The sequence below is a fragment of the Zootoca vivipara genome, chromosome 2 (assembly GCF_963506605.1).
Source record: "Zootoca vivipara chromosome 2, rZooViv1.1, whole genome shotgun sequence".
NCBI lineage: Eukaryota > Metazoa > Chordata > Lepidosauria > Squamata > Lacertidae > Zootoca > Zootoca vivipara.
The window spans coordinates 94,780,472-94,802,333 of NC_083277.1; the positions used below are offsets into that span (position 1 = coordinate 94,780,472).

The 21,862-nt window shown below is 45.4% G+C and overlaps 1 protein-coding gene across 2 annotated transcripts; it reads right to left on the bottom strand.

Annotated features, from left to right (window-relative positions):
* Window positions 1-1,160: 1,160 nt before the first annotated feature.
* On the bottom strand, window positions 1,161-21,862 carry GPS1 (G protein pathway suppressor 1). Of its 2 annotated transcripts, none has more exons than XM_035104291.2 (14): window positions 21,751-21,862; window positions 15,393-15,485; window positions 13,714-13,895; window positions 12,673-12,837; window positions 11,388-11,523; window positions 10,565-10,642; window positions 9,888-9,948; window positions 9,487-9,572; window positions 9,126-9,220; window positions 8,067-8,172; window positions 6,387-6,467; window positions 6,125-6,262; window positions 5,032-5,166; window positions 1,161-2,226 (listed from the first exon to the last, which is right to left on the bottom strand). In XM_035104291.2, exons 1-14 carry the CDS (start codon window positions 21,781-21,783, stop codon window positions 2,152-2,154), a joined length of 1,464 nt encoding a protein of 487 aa, XP_034960182.1. In that variant the 5' UTR covers window positions 21,784-21,862; the 3' UTR covers window positions 1,161-2,151. The 2 variants fall into 2 exon arrangements, with proteins under 2 accessions (XP_034960182.1, XP_060127886.1); XM_060271903.1 differs by lacking the exon at window positions 21,751-21,862 and adding an exon at window positions 18,852-21,716.

The window sequence follows — 21,862 nt, forward strand, 5'->3', positions numbered from 1 at the left end:
TTTATTGCAAAGTCGGAAAAACAAGTTTCCGGAAGGTCTGGCATCTTAATTCTGAGCTCTCTTTTATTTGCTAATAATTCTGCCTTTAAGCAGCATTGGGCTGAGAGTTCACCATATTAAAAAACTGAAGCTATGCTGCAAGAGGCTTCTAGAGAAGTGAGAGAAAACATGACATTCTGGTATTTGAGGCAAAGCAACAAATGGTGTTCTCTCCCTTGCCCAATGCTGCAAAAAATAGTGTCAAGGTGCATAGTGCCAAAAGTAAATTATTTTGGCACCTGTAAAGGTAAAGCTAAAGGGACCCCTGACCATTAGGTCCAGTCGTGACCGACTCTGGGGTTGTGCGCTCATCTCGCATTATTGGCCGAGGGAGCCGGCGTATAGCTTCCAGGTCATGTGGCCAGCATGACAAAGCTGCTTCTGGCAAACCAGAGCAGCACATGGAAACGCCGTTTACCTTCCCGCTATAGCGGTTCCTATTTATCTACTTGCATTTTGATGTGCTTTCAAACTGCTAGGTTGGCAGGAGCTGGGACCAAGCAACGGGAGCTCACCCCGTCACAGGGATTCGAACTGCCGACCTTCTAATCAGCAAGCCCTAGGCTCAGTGGTTTAGCCCACAGTGCCACCTGGGTCCCTTTGGCACCTGAGGCAAAAAAAAAAATCCCTTCTGAGCTGTGTCTGGGTGGGATAATTTCCAGGGGGGGGGAGCAGGACCAAAGCTTTCTTAAACTCCTTTTGTCGCACAGTTAAGAGCATATGCAAGAAACAAAACCCAATGGAAGAAATACAGGCCATGTAAATAGACCTTGTACTACTGATTCCCTTTCATTATGCTTTTCTATGGGAGTGACTTAGTCTTCCTAATGCCTGGTCAAGTGCTGGACAAGAGGACTCCAGAGTGTGTTTCTAATTCCAAACCTTGTTCAGAAAAATATGTGTTCAATACCACTTGAAAGAGCTGTTTTCTTAGATCACAATAGTTTCTGAAATAGCATACTATAGTAAGCCCACTGTGTACGATAGGGTTACTTTCCAGGGATCACACCTAATACAGCTGTTGTTTCCACAGATCCTGTGCTAGGGTATTGTCTTGTTTCCAGGTTTATGAAAGAAAAAGAAGAGAAGGGGAGGAAAGAACCAATGTTCCAATCTGCAGGTTATCTTTACAATTATGCTTTTTAATGCATAGGAGAGAATTTTGATTTAAACTAAACAGCATTAACAGTGTCTGTAGAAAGTTGAGTTGTCAAGGGCTAGGTTCAATTTTGTAACTTTTGACCTTGGGATAAACACCAACGAATGAACCCCAAACGGAAGTCACTGTGGAATATTCAAACATTTAAACAAGGCTCATTAAGAGAACACAGTCCCGAGTCTGGCCTGTGACCCACAACCCTTTTCTGTAAGGGATAAATAAAAAGTGGTGCCAGGAGTGCAGACACCCGGGCAAGCAGGTTCCTGCCTAGACGCAGATGGATGTACTACTTGAATGTCATTTTACTTTTCTCTATTAGCGCCCCAAAAGGCTAGAAAGCCACCATACACTACAGCAGTAAAATTGGGTGACGAACATTAAAAACCACAGTCAAAACCAGGCTGGGGATGTGAGAACAAGCCAGAGCGCACACTTTTAAAGGAAGAACAGATTGAAATGGTGCCGACCCAGGGTAAATGCAAACATAAGCCTTGGAGAGTGAGGGAATGGAACTGATGCTAGCTTTCCTGCTGGATGTTGCCCGAGGGGGGACTCTCCGGGTCTGAGACAACGTGTCGGTGTGAATGAAGTTCTACGGAAACGCACTTGTTCCTCCAGATTCAGGCTACATATCATTTATGGAAAGGAAACCCCAGAAAGCTCTGTTGGCAGCTTAAGATAAGCCCCTGTTTGTGAAATACCCTGGGGGAAGGACAAGATACACCCCCGGCACTCTCACATGCTTGCGTATTCTTGACGTGCTGCATCTAATGGAAGTTTCTGTTCTAAGAGGAATTATCAGACTCTAAAGGCAGACTCCCCTGACAGTCCTGCCCCTCCCACACCTAGAGAGTCCGAAAAGGCACCAAGGAACAGTTGGTGGCTTGGACGCTGGATACACATGGCCCTGGGTGTGTGGGGGAAGGAAGAGTCTCTTGGAGATTCAGAGCGCTTCACATGTTGGTGCTCATCCGGGACTGGCTGTTTGCTGGAGTGAGTTCACCTTGGCTTCCTTCTCTCGGAGGAGACTGCAAGAAAAAGAGAGAGAGAGAGAGAGAGAGAGAGAGAGAGAGAGAGAGAGAGAGAGAGAGAGAGAGAGAGAGAGAGAGAGAGAGAGAGAGAGAGAGAGAGGCCGCAGGCCCAGTGAGCGATGAGATGGGAAGACACCTCCTCTCCCCAACCCACAAGGGTCCGTGGTTGCAGGCAAGTGGAGGAAAACCCCAGACCAGGGCCGAATGAGCAGCAACTACATTACTCCCCAAAACATCAGAATGGTTAGAGACGGGATTATTCCCTGTATCCAGTTATTCCAGGATTCCTACCTCAGCAGTGAGCTGTAGGAATTGGTGGTTAAATATGTATGGAAAAGTTTATAGACTTTTCATCTTCTCCTTGGGAGAAAATAACATGAGATTAGAAATCCAGGCCTTGCACATCTCACATTCTGGTTGGTCCCATGATAAACTGTGGTCAAACTGAATGATCCTTGGCACTTCATCACCCTGAAGAGGAGCATGGCACAAACGCCTCGTCTTGCAGCAAGCTGAGCTTTCCCATTGTAAACCAGCCAACAACACTCTGCATTTTGACTACGCTCAGATTGCTGTTAAAACAGAGATGCAGAACCAGTGGCCCTCTAGATGTTGCTGGACTGCAACCCCCTATCATCCTGCACTATTGCCTATGGAGTTGGAGTCCCAACAACATCTTGAGGCTCCCTAACCCTGTCTAAGGTTCCCCATTCCTGCCTTAAATATTGCAGCTACTACATGAACTGTCATTTTGCACCGAAGCAAATTTATTTATTTATTAGTCTTATAAATTTATTTTTTTAAGGGGGATAGATAGATTGTATCCAATGCTCTGTACATTTGGTTGTGCTGGCACAATGGGACTTCTGTTTCCTCTCACCCTCCTAGTGGGGTAGGGGACCTGGGGGGAAAAAACCTCTGGCAACCAATATGCCCCCTTGGTTTTCGGTAGTATTTGGGTAAGGTAAAGCTAAAGGGACCCCTGACTATTAGGTCCAGTCGTGACCAACTCTGGGGTTGCAGCGCTCATCTCACATACAGCTTCCAGGTCATGTGGCCAACATGACAAAGCCGCTTCTGGTGAACCAGAGCAGCACACGGAAACACCGTTTACCTTCCCGCTGTAGCGGTACCTATTTATCTACTTGCACTTTGGTGTGCTTTCGAACTGCTAGGTTGGCAGGAGCTGGGACCGAGCAACGGGAGCTCACCCCGTCGCGAGGATTCGAACCGCCAACCTTCTGATCAGCAAGCCCTAGGCTCAGTGGTTTAACCCACAGTGCCACCCGCACCCCTAGTATATGGGTAGTCAAGTCTAAAAAACCTCAAATTTCCCCGGCCCTCTAGCGGCTATGGTGGCTCATTTACCAGAAGCAATGTATTTAATGTTGATTCTGGAAGTGTATACTTGATTCTGACTAAACTGACTCGTCTACCCATGTACTACCTGAAACCATTGGTTGCCAGATGTGAAAAATATTGGAATTATTTTCAGCTCTACTCCCCACAATCCAAAATACCCCAAAAATGTGCTCTGGGAGGTCCCCCAAATCTCCAAGGCAAGTCTCTTGAGGGCACACGAGCGACTGGACAGAAGAGATAGAAGAGGTTCCACAGCATTCCCAGACTTTTGTTACGGCAGCAGAGTTGGAGAATTGGATACTGCTGTCAGTTTGCATTTCTTGGTACAAAAAGTATTGATTTGATGTGTAGAGATCTTTCCTATTCTAATTAATTCCAGAGGGTTCTGAAAGCTTCTCTTTGGGAAAGACACTGGAGAAAGCTGGAAGTTTCTAGCTGACACGTAAAGTTTCTATTCTGCCTAGAAACAAGCAGAAGGTTCATGATGTTTGGGTTATTCCTTCAGAGAAGCTGAGTACAGCTGGCTTAAACTGGTTCTGTTATCTCTTTCTGTCAAGGTCATGCTGACTATAATAATAGGCCAGAAGGAGCCTGGGTTTCACTTTCTATCTCTCTTTCCTTCTGGTGTGGTGTTCTGTATATAGTATGCTTAGTGTTATAAGTTATTCTAAGTTTAAGTTAAGTTTGCTGCAACTGGATTTCTTATGGACGGTGCCAATCCTGAATGTATTGGATTTGTGACCATTATGCTCATTTGCCTTCAGTAAAGCTCTGCTGGATGAAATATTAATTGCCTCTGGTCTATTTTTTTCAGAATCCTGCAATGTGTTTAAGTTTTTCCTCTGCTAACTATATGTTGGAATCTGCTCTGGATCAATATGAGTAGAATTCATGAAAACTGCTGCCCCCCCCCAATGTTTACCTTAGTTGCTTGTTGCTTGTAAATACCCTGTTTCTCATATTTTAAGACATACCCATAAAATAAGCCATAGCAGGATTTCTAAGCATTCAAGGAATATAAGACATACCCCGAAAATAAGACATAGTGATAGGCGCAGGAGCAATGCCGGCCGCGGCAGGAGGAGAAGGAAAAAAATAAGACATCCCTTGAAAATAAGCCATAGTGTGTTTTTTTGAGGAAAAAATAAATATAAGACATGTCTTATAATATGAGAAACACGGTAGCTACATTTGTAAGGTAAAGCCATTCAGGGCATGTAAGAGAAAAGCTGGCTCAAATGGTACGTATCAGCTTGACCCCAGTGCTAGTGACTTATATTCACACACAAAACTCTGCAAGAGCGCCCAGTACTTTTAGAAGCAGCAAGCCCCTGGCCAGAATTTAGAGCCTCTTTATTTATTAAATATTTATATACCGCTAGGTCTGCAATTTACAGCAATGAAACATAAAAGCCATTAGAAAGTTAGCCCTCTGCTGACCTTCACATGGATCTGGTTACGCAGGACAGCTGCTCGTAGGATCATAGCTTTGGCGCGACGCTGAAACTCCTTCCCCATCAGCAAGGACTTCTCAAAGGTAGTACTACGCTGATCAACATCCCGTGCGTATAAAATCTACAAAAAAAACCAAGAAAGTTGAAGGGCTCACAGCATCCTTCCGGACAGCAGCCACCCAAGCCCCAGATGCTCACTGGAGGGGCAGTGTCTGATTTGCTGGAAACAAGGACACTGTGAAGTTGCCTTTGTGGAAGAGAACTTTAAACTCTGGAGTTTAAAATGAAAAGAGTGGCCGTTTCTAGCATTCAAAAATGAAGCGACATGCCTGATGGAGGCTCAGAAGCCAGAATGGAACTGAGGGAGGGATTCCAGGGACAAGGAGGCATGGGCTTGTGCATCTTGGAGAACTCCCTTTCCTCTCCAACTAAATCCTCCTCTGCCTTCTGCAATTCCTGTACAGTCGTACCTCGGGTTATGAACTCCGCAAACCCGGAAGTATTTTCGCCCCGCGCGCATTCTGCACATGCGCAAAGTGCAAAAATCACGGAATTTGTTCTTTGCGCATGCGCAAAATGGCGCTTCGGGTTACGACCATTTCGGGTTACGTAACCTTCCGGGATCCTGGAAGGGATCGTGTTCGTAACCAGAGGTACCACTGTACTAGCCTAAATATCATGAAAACTTTTGTGCAGCAATTGGGATTTTAAGCGGGCGTTTTTTAGCACCCAGTTTGGGCTTTAACGTGGCACTGGCTTATTTTTAAATTAGTTTACAGTGAAAGAAATGCATGGAGCATTCAGGGTGTAATGGATCATCGTGCTATGGCAAAAGTCCCATCTATCCAAGCATTGCAGCTTGCCAGGTAGAACAACGCCCCCAATCCCCTCTTCCGGAGGTTATCCCAATTGCCACCCCCCATCCCAGCCAATATCAAGGTGGTAGGGGTGGGGAGATGGGGGGAAGCCTCATTGTGCAAGCAAAAGCCCTCATGCAGCTAGGGTTTTATCACTACCAAGCCATTAGCTTTCAGCAGCAGCAGTCAGGAAGGCTTAGTTTGGACGTGACTGGTACTCACTTTGCTGTGAGAGTCTATTCTGGCATTAATCAGTCCTTCTAGGATCAGCTGAGTGAGCTCGTCCTCCAAAGCTGCCACCGTGGTGTTGAAGGCTGTGGCCATCTTCCGCATGTCTGCTGACACATAGGGGCTGAAATACTGAGAATGAGAAAGGAGCATTGAATGAAAATGTCCATTAATGGCCCTCTATGCTGCGCTTCGGCGAGGGACCGAAAGCGACCAGTTAGGACAAAAGGAGAGCAATTATTAGGATGGCAATTACCTGGATGAGGGCGCGGTTTCGAATCTGCGTGTAAAGTGTTCTCACGTGAGGTGCCAGGTACATATCCAGCAGCAGATTATCCTGTGTCAGGAAGAATTGACACATAAAGCTCTCCCCAACCCTTCACCCATGACACAGCAAGAGACATGTATTTGTGGAGTTAGCAAAATACTACTGGAAAATAATCAGGTCTAGCTATTAAAGGTTACAAAGCAGGCATCCCCAAACTTTGGCCCTCCAGATGTTTTGGACTACAATTCCCATCATCCCTTACCACTGGTCCTGTTAGCTAGGGATCATGGGAGTTGTAGGCCAAAACATCTGGAGGGCCGCAGTTTGGGGATGCCTGTTACAAAGGCATTGTATCAGATGCACCTCATATCCTGAGTGGTGGCTACAGCAATATTTCACATCCAACAGAAGGTACATAACATTTGCACTGACTGCTATTAACCTAGAGAAAACAACCCAGCTAGTACTGAGGAGAGAGGAATTCTGCCCTCTCTACTTTGACCATTTCCGAACAAGCAACAGTCTTCATGAAACAGCTAGAGAGAGTAGGGAGATGATAAGTAAGCAGTGGATACATTTATTTTATGTAACGGCCTTCACAATCAGGCCAGTGTAATTTCAGACCAGCAACTAAAACTACAAACGCAAGCAGAGCCTTTTCCTCAAGGGACATTTGTCCCTCCCCCCTTCTTTATTTAGACATGGGAAAGGTCTCTCTACGAACGTACATATTTACACACATAGCTTTAGATAGTCCTGCGTTTTATTTGCTGCCAGTCTGAGCTTAGCAGATGCAGGTAGTTTGCAATAAAGCTACAGTGGTACCTCGACATCCAAATGACTCGACTTCCGAAGGTTTCGACTTACGAAGTCGGCAACCCAGAAGTCTTTTCGCCACGCATGTGTCCTGGGCCTGTGCAGAAGTGCAAAATCGCGCTCCGCGCATACGCAAAACGGACGCTTCGATAACTGAAGGATTCGACTTACAAAGAGCGTTGCGGAACGGATCGCCTTCGTAAGTCGAGGTACCACTGTACTTGGAGAGGCTAACCTATTGACTCAGTTCAGACATAACGCCAAGCCATGGTTTTGCTCTGATGTAATGTCAAGCTATGGTTTGGCTCAAACCAGGAATAACTTATTAAGTTGAACACACCATGGAAGGAGGGAGTGCACAAGCCCAATGCTCATTCATGTTGCACCAAGCCATGTTTTGCCACCTTGTTTCCGTCCCTCCCTCTGCCTCTCACTTCCTCATTTTCAGCACCTTCCTCATTTGGTGCTTGTATACCAGGAATAAGTATACCTGTCAGGAAAGGGCCATCAAGGGTTCACCAATATAAATGTTGCTGCTGCAGACCCTTCTCAAAACACACAGAGGCTAAGCAATACATGTTACTATGCATCATTTCCTATCTGTAATAATTTTTGTATATACACTTCTACACAACTTAGTTACTAGATTCAGAAATGTTTATCTAAGTGTTTATTGTTGTTTTATTTTTATTTTAAATTCTAAGTAACTGTTGCGTGTCATACGCTCCAATGGAAACAAAGATATATCTCAACGCAACCATGTTAAACAGTTTAAAGGTGAAAACGAATAAAAACCATGCTCCAAAAAACACCCAGCAACACACAGAGAGAGCTCAGCTCTCTAGGACTCACCTTCATCTCATCCAGCATCTTGAGACATGAGGCATATTTGGATTCGTAGAACTTGAAGATGATGTCCCGCACCTGTGGCTCCAGCTCTAAGAAGAGTTTGAAGGAGCTGCAGATACAGTGGGTCAGAGCACAAAGTCATCTACTTCCCACACCCTTTTAAAAAGAGGCTAGGGTCCCTCTCCCCTACAAGAATGCCACATGTTGGTGTCTATGGTGATTGTGCAAAAAAGGCTGAAAAGGAATGAGTCAATAAACCAATAGGCCATCCATTGGGCTGATGGGCGTTGCAGTCCAAAACTTCCCCTCAGGTGAGGGAAGGCCGCAATAGGTTCTTCTGCATCTTGGGAGATGCGATCCCTAGTTATGGGGAGGCACGTCTGGCCAGAACACAGCCTTGCTCAGGGGCCGAACAATTCTGCCATTCTTCTTTCAGACTTTTTAATATTTTTTTAATTTGAAAAGAAGTCACAGGATGGATATTGGGAGTAGAGGACTAGTGGGAGGAAACTGCCTAATCTCTCCTCACCATTGGTTTGCTCCAAGTTCCACACACCCACAGGAAACCAAATGCAATTGCCCTGCATTCTTCCTTTTAACTCGCAAGGGCTTCGCCATCCTTTTCTTGTTCTCTCTCACAGTAGCACAGTGCAGACATGTCATTGTTCTCTATTCTCAAACAGGGAAATCAACACCTAGACACAGTGGCTTAGGAACGTAAGAGTTCATTTAGTCCAGCATCCTGTTTTCAGCATCCCAATGCCTCTGGGAAGTCCACAAACAGGGTCCGACAGCACCAGCCCTTTCCTGTTGCTGCTCCTCAGCAACTGGTCCTCAAGAGTCCTGCCCAAGGGACTCAAACAACAAACAAGAAATCAAATCCAGAGCCTTTGGGGAGTCATCTAACTAAATTGCTTACCAAATACTAAGAGCAACTCAGAACCCAAAAGGCAAAACAACAACAACAACAACAACAACAACAACAACAACAACAACAACAACAACAACACAGCTCTAATTCAGTTGGCCTATTTCATGCCCAAGGTCCTCCAAAGCACTCACCTGCTGGAGATGACATTACGCTGCAATTCCTGACGGTCAAAGGTGGCTAATGCACAGAGGCCACCATACACGGCCACATTGCTAGGGGACAGCAGCTAGAAAAAGAGAGGAGAGGAAGCCTCTGAAGAAGCGATCTTCAAGGATAGCTACAGGTGTAGACAGCTAGGTAATCTGAACCTTGCTCTGTTCACATGCCCACAGAAAAGCTGGTCTTCAAGACACTCGGAAAAATCAAGGAGGAACATGGTCCCCCCCCAAATCAGGCCAAATTAGGAATAGGCCACAGCTATCTGGCATCTTCCCCCCCCCCAAACCGTTCCCACAGCTTCCCCACCTCTCAATATCTCTGCCTAATCCTTACCTCAGGGAAATCACAGTGATCAAATGAGGCCAACAGGAAGCACTTTGCTGCTTGCTTGTATTTCCGGGCAGCAAGTTCCGCCAAGCCTAGAAACCAGACTTAAGAATTAGTTCTTCTCTCCAAGACACTGCTTGCATGTGTTAGGAGAGACACACTGGTAGGGTCACACGGAAACCTAGAAGAGGAGCTCCACGCCTTTCCACAGATCTAAGGCCAGAAGACGGGGAACTAAAACGCAGGAGCTGTACTTGGGAATTTGCCCTGCTCTATCACGGGGTAGAAAAGGAAAGAAAGTAAGTTTGTTATGCCTAAATGCTGTGCTGTTTCTGCACACAGCAAGTCTGGTCAGCACTAAGGGCATATGCTATAATATCTATGAGGCATGCAATTTACTCACTCACCTGCGGCACACTTCAATTTGGTGAGGATTGCCTGTGTCTGGCTGTCACGTTCTCCTCTTTGCTAGAGAGGGAGGAGGCAGAGAATCAGCAAATAAACAGCAGCTTTTTTTGGGGGGGGGTTTAATTCCTTCTGTTAAACCCATCTGAGGAAGCACTTCTGCTCTGCAATCTCCTTGGCTCCCAGCATAACCCAAGTCTGAAAAGGCACCCAGAGCTCAACAGGGAACACCAAGCAGGATGAAAAGGAAACAGGGTCTCTGTTCAAGGGGTGCATTAGAACCCCTCAAAAGGCAGCATTAGTTAATTTGCCGCCACAATCCTCCTGTAGGGCACCGAGGTCCAATATTTTACAAGGAAATTATGGCGCCCCAGGGCATAAATCCAGGGCGCCACATACCATACTGAGAGCCAACACAGCATAGCAGTTAAGAGTAGAAGTGGGGGGACCTGGCTTAAGAATTCCCATTCAGCCATGAATCTTGCTGGATGGCCTTTCTCAGCCTGTGCTACCTCACAGGGCTGTTGTAAGGGTAAAATGAGGTGGGGGGGGGGAGACCTCTACTCTGTCTTGCGTGCGGCTGGAAGAATGGCTAGATACAGCTGTTAAAAAAGGAAGTAAAAATAAAAGGCACGGACCTGGGTTGGTGGCAATAGTCATGTTGTAAAAAGCTTACTACCTCTGCAATTTCTGGCGTGGACTCGGCTTTGCTCACATAGCTCAGGACGTGGGACCAGTTCTGGAGGTAAACACTGACCTGGAAGGGGAAGAAAACAGACTGCAGCACTGCAATAAAAGCTGAGTGTCAGGCTTCGGGGAACCCCAGTGGCAGTGATTAAGAAGATCAAATGAAAGGAGCGTTCTTACCAGTTTCTTTAATAATCACAGCGAGAGACAAAGGAATGCATATCCCTTTAAAAATGGTGTTGCTCCCGCTTAAGGTTCACCCCCTCCCCCCCATTAATCTACATCACTGCTACGTCAGGTAACCTGAGCTTGTTGCCTCTGTGCTTTCTTTTCTATCACTTTCAGAGCCCATCTAGTCCTAGGTGAAAGGGGGGGGTCAGGAATGCTGTCCAGGGATACTGAATCTGCCAGCTCTCTCCAGGTGTGCCCTCTTCTAGCTGTTCCTCACCCAGTATTTCCCAGCTTCTCTCCACTATGCCCCTCTGCAAACCACTGTTCTAAATCAATACTGCCCTCCTGCCCTTGGGAAGGTTCAGGAGAGGGGGGGCTCCCACCATTCTTCCTCAGTCCAGCCCCTGACACTGAGTAAGAGGTAAAGCTCCTGCTCCCTGGGAATTCTGTGTCTCTAACAGGCACAGCTGTGAACGAAGAACTCATTTCTGTTGATGGGTCATCAGGCTGTATGTTCCAGGTGGGGGAGAGAAAGGAAGATTTCATTTGATGATGTGCAGCAGGTAGAGCGTATCTTGAATAAAGGCAAAATTCCACAAGCGTGTCCCACTTGAAAAGGACCACTGACATATATTGTACTTTACCTTGATAACATTGAGGCACATGTTGATAACGTGCTTTGCGCTGGTGCAGTAATCGCGGGCTCGCGAATAACATTTGAGGGCATTGCTGAGGTCCCCGCAGTCAAGGTAGTGATCTCCTAAGTCATCATGGCCTCTCCTAGAAAGAAGGGGTGGCAGCTGCAAAATGAATAAGCCCGGATGCAAAACACATACCCCACCCCCAAAATTACAACTCAAAACAAGGCCAGAGCTCAACCCTGACCTAACAAGTCCAGCTGCTGGAGAACATGCTCAGGTGAAAGGCTGTGCTTATTCAGTTAACAGATGCACAGAATAAAGACATTTCTCTATATTTTTGGCCAGGTGCAGAATATCAAGCACGACAGAGCCAGTCATCATTTGTAAAGACTCAAGCATAGCTATCACAATAATCTCCTCAATAGTTTCCTGCTACAAAGCCCTCTCTCTGCTCTTCCCAAACAGCTCCTTCCAAACATTCATCTGATTCCAGCATATTCACAAACCCAACACAACACTAAAGTAGCTTCTGTAGAAATTATAAAAGTAGGAGTAACGTATAAAGGTAAAGGGACCCCTGACCATTAGGTCCAGTCGTGACCGACTCTGGGGTTGCGGCGCTCATCTCGCATTATTGGCCGAGGGAGCAGGCGTACAGCTTCCAGGTCATGTGGCCAGCATGACAAAGCCACTTCTGGCGAACCAGAGCAGCACATGGAAACGCCATTTACCTTTCCACTGTAGAAACCTATTTATCTACTTGCACTTTGACGTGCTTTTGAACTGCTAGGTTGGCAGGAGCTGGGACCAAGCAACGGGAGCTCACCCCGTCGTGGGGATTTGAACCGCCGAACTTCTGATTGGCAAGCTCTAGGCTCTCTTGTTTAACCCACAGTGCCACCCGTGTCCCCAGGAGTAACGTATAGAACTCCCTTAAATAGCTAAGTATATTTGTGTGGGTGGTTGGGTGGGACTCTTAGTGGGAAGCAGTTCAGAAAGACACTTTAACATCCACAAGATGGTTTCTAGAATGGCTTTGTGCTTTGTGTGTGTGCACATGTGAAAACTTTTTCTCTGAATAGGTCACCTGTGCAACTTGAGTCCTGGACAGGTCTATTTTCATGGGATTATCTACCAGTGAACTGTGCAAATGATGCATTTCATCAAAACTGTTTTTCGAAGTGCATACAAATTCACAAAGCAATTTCATTCCTTTGGGTACAAAATGTTGCTTTGAACTGAGAACTAGTTGTTCCCGAGTAAAGGCATCTTTGTTACAGCTGATCACCTGATGCTTTCCTTGATTGAGTTCCCTTTATAGTTCTTTAAATCCGTGTCTAGCTTTTCCAGTTTAAGAAGAGCTTTTTTGCGTGTAGCTTCAACCCACGCCGTGTCTAGAGGAGGGGGCTCTATTCCTCCATCTGGGACAGCATCAGGTGTGTTTTGTAACTCTCTGGGGAAAAAAGCAGCAGACAGATAGTAAGTTGGGGGGGCACACGATTCACTGTTATCAAGGGCAATAAATGAGCTAACAAGAGTGTGATGCTGTAAGAACGGGGGGGAGGGGGAATCATAACCATTAGCAAAGTCTGTCATCCAGCTGGTTTCTTAAGATGTTGATCCAGCAGTTGACAAAAACTCTCTTGATTTAGAAAAGTACAAATAACGGTTTGCTGAATGCAACTCTCTAAACAAACTGTTTTCTAACTGAAGAAACAGTGGAAGTCCGCATATACTTATAATGCAATAGTTTAAAGTCCAAATACACTGGAAGTATAGTATAGAAGCAAGGGGGCTCATGGTGTGTAAACTATGATAAAATGAGGCATGGAAGGTCACATGGATACAATAAAAGACACTGTGATAAAAGTAACAAAAACTGGTTAATGGATAGGAGAGTCGCTTGGGAAGATGGAACGGAGAATGGGAATGGAGTCTACTTTGCTTCAGTTAAGGAACGGTAGCATGCATGTATGTGACAAGATTATTATTATTGATCACAATCAAAGAACCAGGAGGACCAGAAGTTAACTACAGTGCCATAATTGCATGAAGTTCTACTTTGGACAGAGCTGCTCTTCTCTTCATATAGTATGCTCACAGACATTATTGACTATGGGCAACTCAAATTAGCAAACACAAGAAGAAGAAAAACACAAAAACCTCTTTTTGGGGGGATGGGGTGCATGCACTACCTTGCAAGTAAGAACAAACACTGAAATTATAGGCAGTTGCAGTACAAGAGAATTGATCTATGAAGGGTCATTTGACCAGGAGGGGGATTCTCACAAACCAGAGGTATATTTTCAGTGTTTCTTTATCTTAATACCTGGTGGCTTCAGTCAACTTCCGGTGAATTTCTTCATAAACATCAACATTGAATGTTCTTTGGACAAAGGAGAGGGCCATCTTGAGGGATTCTACTCGCAGTTGCGGGCAATGGTCTGCAATGAACTGCAGCCGCTCGATCCTCATCAAGCCGCTGTAACTTGCTGCATACTGCTCCAGATCCTGTGGGCCGCAGCATAATAAGAAAACGATCATTTACAGCAGAAAGCAATGCCCCAGATATCAAGCTGTCTTTCCCCGCAGTAAGAATTGTAGGATTCTTCCACTGTCATTTGACTATCTCCTGCAGCAAGTAAGAACAATGCAGCAGATTCTGTTCCTTTGTGACGGAGGTGGGGAGCCTGTAGCCCACCAGATGTTGTTAGGGAGTTGAAGTCCAGCAACATCTGGAGGGCCAAGGTCTCCCCACCCCTGCTTGATGACAATGGTTTAATGGCATTCATCTCATCCTTGCTGTTTTCTCCACTCTGCAGGGCCAGGATCTGCGCACAGCAGGTGCAGAATATAACTCCTGCGGGAGCCTTGGAAGAGGAGGATTGAAATGTAAAATTGCTTCACAATGGTATACTGGGGGGCGGGGGGGAGGTAAGAGAAATTTAGAAGAGCGAGAAATCATGAATAGTGGCCTCAAGGGGATGTGCTAACTCATTTCAGAAAAAAGAGGCAGAACTATGTATAAAATTCATGGTAATCTTGCCACTTGGTCAAGATGCCGTAATTTCTTAATTTTGTCCAGCTCACATTTGCCCCATTTGCTCACAACATCCCATGCACACCCTCTACCTGAACTCATGGCAAATGTTTGTGCAGCTCAGGAAGACCATGCAGAAATTGGGTAAGGAAAATATAATAAACAAAATAAATGTCTAGCTGGCAAAAACAATGCAGATAAAACATTTCTCTGGGTGTCGTTTTAATTTGTATAAGCCGCCTTGAGTCCCAGTCCAGGGAAAAGGCAGAACAGAAATAAATATAATAATAAGGAATAATAAAACACTATGGGAGGTATCCAAGTAACACGTCCATTCAGCACAAGGATTTTCAGTTGTGCAATGAGACTTTCTCCCACTATCTTTCCCCCAAGCACACCCTGCTCTGGAGGATTGGAGGAACCCCTGGAAAAGATTTTGGGCCATGTGGGGGGTGGAGAGGCATGTGGAAATCCTTGCGCTGACAGTACACATTTCTTTGTGCTACTTTGGATAGAACTATCTATCTATCTATCTATCTATCTATCTATCTATCTATCTATCTATCTATCTATCTATACAAAGCATGTCCTTAGATCACTGGTTATCTAACTTTTCCCTCTGGGCTACACTTTCAGAACAAAAATTTGCTGGCGCCCCACCATTTCTTTTATTGATAAGAAATACATTGGAGGGGGAAATGAAAAACAACTCCTAGCAATGCTTGATTTATAAAACAGAACACAACTGCTTTGTGATATGATCATAGCACATCCAGAAAGTATAAAGCAATGCAGCCACATAACGTGAATCTTTCCCAAAAATGTAATGTTGATTATCCTTGAATCTTCCTGCTTACTTGCCATCCTCTCCTGCCACACCCTTCGAGAACTACTGACTTAGATGGATAAAATCTACGTTTTTAGCAGACCTAAGAATTCCTTTCTCATTGTCACCCTCCAGCACATACCAGAGTCGGGTTCTCCACCACATAGTTGATATCAGGTGCATTTTGCTGATCTTCTTGTGGGTCTACATCAATCTGCATGGGCTCCACCGCACCCTGTAACAGCAATGCGTATATGTGAAACAGAAGCAAGGAAGCTCCTTCCCAGCCCATGGGAAAGAGGTCCTCATACATCAGCAGATATAGCATGGCTAGAAACCCAAACATTGCTCTTTCACATATCTTGCTAGGAGTTCCATTCCCTTGAACTCTAGGCTTGATCTCTAGACTTGCCAGGAATACTGCTCCCACTCTGCACGTCTCATCCGATTTCTCTGATCTCGATGTTTTTTCCAAAAAGGAAAGTGCAAGGGCCGCCATCACAGAAACAAAAAAACCAGAAGATAAGCTCAGTGGCACCTTACCAGTAAGAGCCAGGTATTTATAATTTCCACAAAGACATTATATATATGTTCTCAAGAATCAAGGGTAGCTGAAATAGTTTTATGCTTGGGGTAGGAGTAAACAATTTGAGGAAACCAAAAAGGAGCATCCTCTTGCTTCACAGTTCATTCACACAACCCTTTTCATTGATTTATATGGCCCACTCCATTGTCAAAGCTCAGAGCAAGCATCAATACACACACATAAAATTCCACTAAATCCAAATATGCAGCTGAAAACAATTTTAAAACCTCTAACCACTACCTGCATCTCGGGCATAATGCTGCCTCTCAAAAGTAAGCCCAAGAAAAAAAGGATCCTTTGGTTTGTTGAGTGGGGTTATTTCAGAATTCTGCAGAACCACCAATTGTAGCTCATGAAGGTAACCATTAATAGGAAGTTCTCGGTCAAACTTAAAAAGACCCTAGAGTCATAGGCACTTTTGGCACCAAACTCTTTGATAAGACATGTAGGGCAAAACAAAGTACATGTGTATCCCCGCAGTGTTACCACTGACATAGCTGAAGAATAAAATTAAATATAGTAAGATACTGTGTGAATCTTGACAAAAAGCCCCAGGAAAATACAGGGTTTTGTTGCAACAGGTATGCTATCTTGATGAGAGCCAAATTTAGGGGCAAGCAACCCAGGGGCACAAGCAGTTGGGGAGTGCCCTTCATGGGCTATCTATTGAACTCAGCAGCTGAAACAAAGAGTCCAATAAATAAAGATTTACAGCAAGCTAATTTATTACAGTGGTACCTCTGTACTTCTAGTTACAGACGCTTCAGGTTACAGACTCTGCTAACCCAGAAATAGTACCTCGGGTTAAGAACTTTGCTTCAGGATGAGAACAGAAATCGCATGATGGCGGTGCGGCAGCAGCAGGAGGCCCCATTAGCTAAAGTGGTACCTCAGGTTAAAAACAGTTTCAGGTTAAGAACGGATCTCCAGAACGAATTAAGTTATTAACCCGAGGTACCACTGTATCTGGTATGATAGTGCTAAAGCAAAACATGCATTTCAAAGTCATGGCATGAGCTACAAATGCAGTAAGAAATAAGGAATCTGAAAGTTGATCAAGTGAATAAAGATGCTCCCTGCCAGGATGCCATTTGTTCTGGGGTTAGCCTTGATCCTAATTAAAACGGGTCACATCTCTGCCCCACATCTGGTGAAACCTTCTAAAACAGCAGTGATCAAGCTATTTCCCCCACAGATCACTTGAAAATTGCTGAGGGTCTTGAGTTGTTTGCCTGTTGTAGTAACTGTAATGTGCTGTGCTAGATGCTGTTGGCTTTTTAATTGAATTTTAACAGGCACACTGTGGACCACCTGAATGAAGATTGTGGACCACAGTTTGAGAACCCCCTCCTCTACAACATATCTAGGCCTTACAAATACAAGTCTGTCTAAATCAGGCAAAAGGTCCACCTGTCTCAGCTTGCAGTTGCCTACAGTGGCCTCCTCACCTGTCCCCTGAAGCCGCCCGCTCCCATGATCTCAAAACCAGCTGCAGAGGGTAGGATGACCCTCCAGAGCAGATTTTGGGGAGTATGGGGGGAGGGGAGACGGAACAGAAGTCCTACTGCACCAGGAGAACCACACATGCAGCGCATGGGATGCAACCCCTACATATGCATGTGAATGAAATAATGCTGCTAGATTTTCAGTATTGACATGAGGAAACTAAAAATGCAAGAAGCTGCCGGCTGAAGTTTTCAGGTACTAGATGTCATCAGGTTAGGGCTTTCAGATTTTGAGTAAACCCTTCCTTCAGTTGGAGGCCAGAGGAGGTGGGGACAAACTTAGTTCCCCGCCTGAGTTAAAAGATGTCAGACAACCTAATTGCCTCATTCACTTGACACCTCAACAATGTCAGCTCACCTGTTTTTGCCTGTGCATTTTCAAATCAATTTGCATGGGCAAAGGCACAGCAATGTGCAAGTCCCAACAACTGTTTAACCCTCAAGGCTTGCAAAACCCTGTGTACAGCACCCTGGAAGCCCCGATGCAGTGCTTATGAAGCGCTGTGCACATGGCTCTGTAGGCGCCACCAATCTTGAAAACTGCCTTCTGGCTCAACTGCAGCTTTACCTGCCACACACCTGACATCATATACTATGGCAGGTGGGTGTGGCTTAGCCTTAGCCAAAACTGCCTCATAGACCAAATGGAAAGGCTTGATGGGCCTAATTAGACCCGTAGGCCAGAGGTTCCCCACTGCTGCTTTAACTGAAGATGCCGGGGAATTACTTCTGGACTTTCTGCAGAGAAAACATTTGCTCTATTAAGCGATGGGCTTTCGAGATGCAGAGGTTGGGGAGATGGAGATGTTAACATGGAATTTTAGATCCTGGAGCAATAGTGCACAGGACTGACACTGGAACCCATACTCATACAAAGAGCCACCTGATCCATGCTTTGTTATTATTTAGGTCTTCATTAGAGACCAGGCCCTAGGTGACCCCACCTTCTGAGGCGAGTTGGGTGGCTTCTGTAACAGTAACAGGGTTTTCTCAGTGGTAGCATCTCATCTATGCCATCTCTCTCCTATAATCTACTCAACACCTACTTTGCTGGTCTTTAATACCAAACGAAAGCTCTTGGTTTCTTGCTATGGACAACATCGCCATGATGGTCAATTTATTAATTTCCTTCTAAACAACCGTCTCAAGGCAATTTATGCGTAAGACATGCTGCTGCGTTTTCTGTGGGTGGGTTTGATGTCTTATATTTTCATTGTTTTAAATATGTTGCAAACTGTCTTGTGAATTTACAACAGATATTGTTTATTTAGGATACATTAACTTCTGTGACAGATTATAGCCTGTCTCTATCACCCCTCTTCTAGATACGCCATCCTTCTAGCTGTTTTAAGTACATGCTCAACCACACAATGCAAAGTCACTTGTCATTTGACAGAGATGCACCCACTTCAGAAAAAAAGGAACCGTTTTAAACAAACATGGCTTAGTGCTGGCAAAAGTCAAGTCATTCTCACTCAGTCATCCTCGAGTGCTTTCTCCTTTGAGATACCTCATAGAGCAGGGTGCAGGCTGATAAGCAGGCACTTAGGCTGAAGTCTCCAGATGTACCTGGGAGGAAGAGTTCTGACCTACTGCTGCGGGGGGTGTTGTATAGATCTGTCACTGACGAAGCAGCTGAGCTCGGAACTGAACTATCCCTCATCCTGTCCTGACTCTCTGTACCCCCTCGCCCTGACACAGAGCTCGCCGGCTGCTAAAGGAAAGAAAGGTAATTAATGCCTCTGCAGTCATAGACATTACTCCTCTTGCTCATGTTAGGCTAGAATAATTTGCTCCAGTTTTCATTGTAGGCGTTTGTTAGTTTCACTGTTGTATTACTGTGCTGCATGCCCCTTGGTCCATCCTATCACACACAGCAAGGAGTAGGGAACCTTTTTTTAAGTCTGAGGGCTGTATTTCCTTCTGTGCAACCTTCTCAGGGCCATGTGGCAGTGGTGGGTGGGGCTAGAGACAAAAGCAAGCGGAGCAATGAATGCAAATTTTACATTTGTGTCTACACACACCCAATTCTATCCTCCATGTGGACAAGCAAGAGGCACTATCAGATTTCAAGGACAGTTTCTGGACAGGCAAAATTTGGGGTGTGAAGCAGCGCCAGTGAGGGGTGTGGTTTGGGAAGAGTTCCAAGGGTCAAATGAAAAGGCTGTAGTTAGCATTCCACTGCCACAGTAAGTGAGCTCTAGAAAGACAGGATTGGATATAAAAACACTGTATTTTGTTTTCAACAAAAGAGCAGCAAATTGCATGACATCACTGGCTTGCCTTCATAAAATGACACATTATGTGAAGCAGATTAATTCCTGTAATTTGTCTTCTAGGCAGCACCCACAGTTAGTATCTCTCAATCCTCCATCATCTCACAAAACATAAAGTATGGGAATCAGAAGCTGTTGAGCAGATATGAGTGATATTTTGCACCCATTTCTACTATAAGGAAATTCTCATGACTATTTAAAGGCGTTGAAGAGAATGGACCATTACAAACTTGAAAGACAGGAACTAAAATATTTTAAGATGAACATGCACTGTGATCTAGCTTTGATCTTCACATGCAGCAAGATTTAAGTCACAAACTGCAAAATTCAACCTGAAAATGCCAGCATCAGGTGAGGGGGGAGAGCACAAAAATGTATGCTAGTGGAGAGACACAAATATTTCTTCTATAAAGTTATAATAAAATCTGTTGTCAAAACACCTGATGGTATCAGGTATGCTGTGTAGAGTCACAACACTGTTCTTTAGTTAGACCAGAGCTGAAGACAGAAATATTGCTGAAACAGCAGAGGCAAGTTGTGACGCGAGTTGCTGCTAAGAGACAAGTCCTTGAAAGTTATTTATTTATTTATCCACTGTGTTACAGCTGCTGCAGCCAGATCTCTCAGTATGAAAGACTCTACTATATTTCAAGCACCATGTTTTTTTTGTTGTTTTTGATCCTTTTTGGAAGCAGATAAACAATTAAAAGAATCAGCCATAATAAAATAGTCAATTTACTAAAATGCACCACACATAAAAGCCAAATCCTCTTGACCTTTGGTGCTGACCTTTAAAGCTGTAAACGGCCTCAGCCCAGTATGTCTGGAGGAGTGTCTCCACCCCCATCATTCAGCCTGGACACTGAGGTCCTCCTCCGAGGGTCTTCTGCTGGTTCCCTCACTGCAAAAAGTCAAGCTACAGGGAACCAGGCAGAGGGCCTTCTCGGTAGTGACACCCTCCCTGTGGAACGCTCTCCAGATGTCAAGGAGACAAAGAACTACACAACTTTTAGAAGACATCTGAAGGCAGCCCTGTATCAAGAAGTTTTTAATGTTTGATCTTTTACTATGTTTTTATATATGCTGTAAGACGCCTAGAGTGGCTGGGGAAAACTAGCCAAATGGGCAGGGTATAAATATTATTATTATTATTATTATTATTATTCCACAATTCCATTGGTAGAACTAATTTTCTCATAATATGAGGAGTGCAGGATCTGTAAAATCCCTGGAGTTGCATTTCATAATGCTGAAATTAAACAGGTCTCTACTATTCAAGTACTGTAATTACATTATAACCGCATTGAGCCATCGTTATTGTAGATCAGGATGTGGGCTGGCACATGGGGTAAGATCATTCAATCCCATCTACTTCCTCTGCAGCACACGATTTCGGGATTGGGGGAGGAGGTCTTAAACTTAAGGGTCTACACCAGGCATCCCCAAACATTGGCCCTCCAGATGTTTTGGACTACAATTCCCATCTTCCCCGACCACTGGTCCTGTTAGCTAGGGATCATGGGACTTGTAGGCCAAAACATCTGGAGGGCCGCAGTTTGGGGATGCCTGGACTGAAATATATTAAGAAGCATACGAACTGCGTCCACCCACGCCTTTCCAATAAGCTGCAAATTTCATGATATACTGTGGTTTCCACAGTGCACACTGACATGCATTAAAACAAAAACCATCCGCCTTCACTTGCCAGGTATTAAATTGCATGTTGCAGCACAGATACCAACGGCCCTCGGAGGTCCCTGTCGCGGTTCCACCAGAACCGGATTCCGTACAGAACCAAATGCATGAAACGGTGGGGCAGGCCGTAACCGCGGCCAACGGCCTTTCCCCTCGCCCGGGTCAGGGGCCCTGAGCCCACATTCGGGCCCCTCCGACCCTCTGGGCGTATCCGGCCCCCCCCGGCCCCCTTCCTCAAGGGCTGCGCCTGGGACGGCCACCCAGAATGACACACGCCCTGCTGATCACCCGCAGGGGCGCGATCCTCCTCGGCGACCCACCGGGATCCTGCTCGCCCGCACCCACGGGCCTGCTTGCTAAACGGAAAGACAACAGCAGCGCCTTGGGGAGGGGGAACCCCAGCCCTTCGCCGCCGCCCCCCCGAAACTTCATCGGTACCTGCAAATTGAAGACTTGGACGGGTAGCGGCATATTGACCCTCGCACCATGCACTTCCGGGTCGCGCCCCCTTCTTCCACTTCCGGATCGCGCTCCACTACCGGGTCGCGTC